The following is a 6,000-nucleotide window of genomic DNA, read 5'->3' as shown; positions in this document are numbered from 1 at the left end:
CTACTCTTTGCCTGCTCTCTGACAAGTAATTTATTTTCTCCTCAGTGCTTTTGTTCCCCTTTTGCAGGATGGGAAAAGCAAGCTTCCTAATTGCACCAGGACACTGTGAGAACGTGATCAGGTACTACCTGTGCCCCCAGACAGTTTTACCTTTAGCTGCTCTCAAAGGAAATACAAGCACAGCTACATTCTTGGCTTCATACTTATTTACACAGGGTTTTAGCTAAGCATGCACTTTAACACCATATAATGCTCCTCTCATGGCTTAAATGGAATCCATCCTTTAACTCTGATTTGCTGTTGCTGTACAACCTAGAGAAAAACAATAACAGAAACACCTGCAGGTTATCAAAATGTTTTATTATACTGAAACATACTGTACATAGATGAGAGTCAATGATTACATTTTATCTGTCCCATCAAATAAAAATACCTTTATCATATTTTCCATTGGCTTAAAAAGGAAATACTTACAGAGATAATTTCTTATTAAAAAAATATATAAAATGTTTTCTATTTATTTTGTTCTATATTAGAAAGGCAAATTTGAGGATAGTGATATGGCTTAAATATATTACTATTTTCCCTCTGAGGAGCTTGTCTTCACATCGAGATAGAACCTATGCAGAATGAGTTCAGGAATCTCAACCTGACAGCAGGTATCAACCCACATTAGATGTAAATGCAGCATGTTCAAGCAGAAGGCCTGAGCCAGGGAAGAAGGAGGGTAGTCTGGGATGCCTATTCTACCGTGTTTTTCTTTTCCTGCATATTGAAATTTCTCCAGTATATTTTCTTCCTATTTTTTCCTCCAGATAATCCCAAGTTTGCCCTCTTTTGTTTTAACCATTGCCATAGTAATGAACAGACCATTGTTTTACCAAAAACCTCATTTTAGCTTAGTTAATTAATCACCATGGCTTCTTCTTTAAGTTCTAGGAGAAGGGAAGGAGAGAGTGAGTGACTCTAGAAAGCAATTCAGAATTCCTCCATTAGGACACCTGCACTGAATCACCTCCTGGAGAAATCTCTAACTATAGTGGAAGCCCAGGAAGACTTGGCTGGAAAAAATTAGCCCTTGCAAATCTTGAGTAGGTTCATAAGTGTCCTACAGCATCCAAACCACCCACACACTGCTGCCTCCGCATATGTCTGGAGCTGCACTCTTCAGCATCTTCAGTCATTTGCTATTCTCCCCAGGGGGCACAGATGCATAGTCTAGTCGTGTTTGCAGTTCTACAAGTTGTCCTACCCGTTGGCATTTGCACAACAACAAAGCCAGCAGATTGACAGGCTTAGCTGAGATTTCAGTATTTCTCTGAACTGCAGAGGAACTGTTACCCTATACTTAAGAGTTCCTGGTTATAAATTACCAAAATACTAGTCAGGGAGGAAAGGGCTGCTACAAAAATGCACAGAATAAAGGGAAAATTACCTTTCCAGTGAGCTGAAAAATAGTGCCTAAAATGACAGGAACAGCATCTTGTCCTGCCTCAGACCATTTACTGGATACTATTCACAGTTGCCATGTGTGCAACACGCTTACCATTTTCATCAGGACTAAACTGGTTGAAACTGACACTAAAATAGTAGTAGGCAGTCTGTAGTGCTCTGTCCTTGTCCACATTCCCTGTAAAACTCTGAAAATCTAAGGCAACATTATATCCTGCACTGTTTTGAAAACATCATGTTAAACCTCTGCTAGTCAAACTTGCTGCTCTCTCCATGATGGTACGCAAGTGAGCACTGTGAAAGTAAAGATATCTGCTTAATTCTCGCTGCCGTCACTTGAGCTTACTGGGAGTTTAGGCCAAGAAGGCATCATCATACATTTTAAAAATACGTCTGTTCAAAAAAGACTTGTATCTTGGTTGCTCATAGATTCATTTTCCTGGATGTACTGAAGAATGTCCACTTCATTCATTGTCTGAATCTTGTTTTCCTGTGGCTTCGCCAGTGGAGATAAATTAGTGGTCCTGGGGGCAACCGCTGGCTTCTGAGGCAATGGTGGTTTTGATGGTACCTTAGGTTTTGGTTTGGAAGTTATTTTCAAGAGTTTCTCTAAATCATCTTCAACTCTGGAATGAGAAGGAAACGTCAGTAACATTTTGCAAATTTCAGAACTGCTTTTTGTTTTGTAAGAAAATATATTCTTGCAAAATAAAACTTGCTGCAGGAAAGGATCAACTTTGATGAATGCCTCTTTTAGGAAGAGCTTTCCATAAAAGTTCCAATGTTACCAAAACAAGAACTGTCTTTTTATAATGTGATTTTTCAGTTCACCATGCAAGTTAATTAATTTTACAGCGTGTTTTCGAATATCTAAACTAAAAGCAATTTGCAGTTTTCAAAATAAAAAGAACTTGATATTAGTTTGGGGAGAACACGCTTTTCATCTGTGACAGGATGGTTTGTTTCCTCAAGAGCTCAGAAATTTTCATGAGATAGTAAATTTTTTCATGTTTAACTCTGCTTCCTCTTCATCCCCATCTCCCAAGACTGAGATTGAGCACCTCTCATGATAAACCATGAGAAACTGGAAAATCTAATGGCTTTAAAAAATATTATATTCACATTTGCTTCCAAGAAATTGAAGGAGTTTTGCTGTCTGTGAACGTATACAACAACTCTTTTTGGTAACTATTTCATTAGGAAATAGTCCTGTTTCCCAGTGAAATGTCCCAAAACATCTGAAACAGTTAAGTATGTTTTCTACTGGATTGCTGGACCTTACCAAAAGACAGTGTGCTGTGAGTGCCCAACTCTGTTCCCATCAGAGCTGCTAAAAGACTTTGAGAGGCCTTTTAACAGAGAGTCTTGTGACTCCAAGAGGTAGTTGTCTTTGGAAAGTGAATATGTGAAAGAAAGGGAAGGAAGGCTGTGGCACATCACATCTCTACAAGATACAGCAGATACGGCAAAGTAAAAGTTTGCGTAGTCAGGGCAGCCTTTACAGGCCACAGTAATTTCTGCTCTGAATAAAAACAGCCTCTTGTTTTGGTCTTCTGAGCACAATGGTCAAACAAAATACCATAAGGAGTAAACACAGTTGTTAAATTCCCAAAGGCTTGATTGATAAATAATTGTTAAGCAGTCAAAACCCAACCAGCAATCCAACAGTAAAACTCCCTCTGTCTCAGCCAACAGAGAGTCTGGCAGGGAAGTTACAGATGAAGTAGGAGACGAAATTAAGGTGCAGGAGTGATTCCAAAGGGACTGGATTTTTTCGGTGCTAAAATTCCCTTCAAATAGTTTTCCTTGGTTCTCTCTTAGAAGACTTGTGAGGATAAGAAAGTCTAGTCAAGTAATTCTTAAATAAGAAAGAAGCTGGCAGCCCATGTGCAGCCCATCCTCTCCCTCTGTCTCTGCTAGAGCACTACATCAAGAGGTGGCACATGAAGATGGGCTGGATGCTCTCTGTTGGTCACAGCACCCACAACCACCTCATGGCAAATGGTAAGGAGCAAACGGAGACATGACTATGGGAACAGACAGAGCTGTACCTCTCTGGGAGGATTCTCTGAAGCTCCTCATTTGAGCCCTTGGTGACTGGAAGGGGTTTGCTGAAGCAGCTCTCCAGCAGCTCCACTCACTGGAACAGGACACCATACAGTGAGTCTAAGGAAGGTGCCTTTTTAGTTTCTCCTTCTACAAGCCCCACAGGTAGGCACTCCCTGGAGCATGAAAGAGTCTCACTTCATTCCATGTCAGATATGTTTTGGTCCTTCCACTCATCTGCCTTTTGTAATTCCTATCTTCCACACTGCCTGACAATGAGGCCATCTTGGTGGGGTTATCCAGACCCTTGCGAAGTCACTGGGATAACTTCTGTTGACTAAATGGGACGGTGAATTCTCCCTTCCTCTCTTTGTTCATCAGTAGCCTTAGGAGAGATCCTGTAAATGCCTCTAGCACATGGCAGAACAATTGGTGGGGCCTCCTGCAGACAGTTAAAGTAGGCAGTTAAAGCAAAGCTGAGTTCTTCCATAATTTGGGAAGCAACTTATCTGGATAACTGGCCAGGACCATAGGGAACATGATCAACAGAAGAATCACTGTGTCTTGAGATATGTTATTACTCCATCCAGTGTACATTATTTGAATGTTAAAAACACAGAGACTTAAAGAGCTCCAGCACCCTCAGCTAAGGATCCCACTGTTATTAAGAAAAATTGCATGATTTCAAGGGTTTCTTTTTTATGTTTGTCCTTAAACAAAGCTGTGAGGAACTTATGACTGCACTGTCCAGGCTGAAACCAACTACACTCACCACGAATTGGTCATGAAGTGAACAAGGATTAGCCTGAATTTTCTGCCATATAGATGGTCAGAACCGTTTAAGATAAAACTGTTCTTGAAGTCGGATCTTTTTGTGACTCCAAAAGGTAATCTAAAAAGGATCAGCTGTGACCAAAGTTAATCTTGTAAAATCAACTGCCTGAACACGAATATCTAAATACTAGGAAATACCTAAACAGACCAACTGATGGACAGAGCAGGACCACTGTCCCAGAGCTCTGCATCTTGAACTCTACCTTGTTGACTTTGTGTTCCACCAGGTAGCTCCTGCAGTTACCTCAAATTTCATGCCCCAAGTAATTCTGAAGATTATATTCTCTTTTATTTAGATAATAATATTTCTGATGTCTCTTAGTTTTCATGATTCCCTGTGGGTGTCATATCCCACCTAACTTACAAAACACCTTGTTGGTGTATTCCTTCCTTCTGAATTCCTCATCTACATAGAAGAAATTAATTTAATTTAAGCACAGGCATTTTTGTTTCCTGCAAACTCTGATATCCAAGAGATATCACACCTGTGATCACTTTGCTAAGACATGTTCTTGTTCTCTTTGCTGTGTAATAAACAAAACATGTCAGGACCGGTACTTCTGAAGCCTAGCTTTCTTTAGGCAATCTGATGGCTCCGTTCCTGGCATAAACAACTACTGAATGAATCAGTGTCCATGTCATAAATAACAGAAATTATAATAAAGAGATTAACAACATATACAGATCATATGGAGGAGACATAAATGGGAACTAGGTGCGCTGCCTGAGAACTAGGTGCACTGCCCAGAAGGGGCAGCAGTGAATACAGCTCATTAACCTGATCAGATGGTGCAGCTTCCTGAACCCTCTCCTCCTCTGTGGCTCTATATTAATTTCTGTGCTAACCACAGCAACAAAACCACTCAGCAGAGCCATAAAATATCCCCAAAAGATACACTTCAGTATGTTGTGGGGGTTTTGAGGGGAGGTTGTGCGCTTTTTTTGGTAGCATGCTTTTAGACCAAAAATTTTGCAGGACATGACTTTTTGAATTCTGGAAGCTGATCATGTAAATCTCCTTTTTTTTTTTGTCCCGGATTTTTGAAAGACCTTGGTTAGACAGAAGTCTTTTGCAGAGAGTACAGCAGATAACATTTGGTCTTTGTCTCAAAATCTGCTTTTCAGTGCTGCAGTGCTAGGCAAACTGTTTGATCCATTGCCGTTTGATCATGTGAGACACAACTGTCTTTGGAAAACTAAAGAGGTAAAATGCAAAACGCCTCAGGCAGAGATAGAAACAAGGACTTCTATTTCTTGAGAAGCAAATGAATTGTTACAGTGCATAACTACCACCATATTTAACTCCAGGCCAGGAGGAGGAAGAAAAAAATCAAGCAACTATTCTGAAATAACAAGGATATTAAAGGATGAACCTTTCCACACCCATCCCCCATCTTTTTATAGACAATCAGGCACAGAATCCATGTAATTAATCATTCTCTAATTAGTATCTTTCTTTTTCTGTAATGGAAAAGCAGTGCCACATTCTTTAAAATTCTTGCCATGCTGTTGTGCTGATTCACGGATTCTATTGCTGGAACTCTCATTGTTTCCAGACACAGAAAGCAATCAAAAAAACCCTTACTGAAGAAAAGCTGTCACAAAGCCTTATGATACAACTGCTAGCATGTGGACAAGAGAGTGAATGAGTTCTGACTTGGAGACAGA

General features: G+C 40.1%; 1 protein-coding gene across 1 annotated transcript in view; it reads right to left on the bottom strand.

Moving 5' to 3' along the window:
• Positions 1-339: 339 nt before the first annotated feature.
• HS1BP3 (HCLS1 binding protein 3) overlaps positions 340-6,000 on the bottom strand; it is a 53,144-nt gene continuing 47,483 nt past the window's right edge. Inside the window, exon 7 of the mRNA XM_086745504.1 lies at positions 340-2,078. Within this exon, the coding sequence (XP_086601630.1) occupies positions 1,850-2,078 (229 nt within the window). The 3' untranslated portion in view covers positions 340-1,849. The remainder of the gene's footprint in view (positions 2,079-6,000) is intronic.

Source organism: Chlamydotis macqueenii, chromosome 3 (assembly GCF_036417535.1).
Source record: "Chlamydotis macqueenii isolate bChlMac1 chromosome 3, bChlMac1.mat, whole genome shotgun sequence".
In the NCBI taxonomy this organism is placed as follows: domain Eukaryota; kingdom Metazoa; phylum Chordata; class Aves; order Otidiformes; family Otididae; genus Chlamydotis; species Chlamydotis macqueenii.
This window is presented reverse-complemented; position numbering and strand designations above follow the sequence as displayed.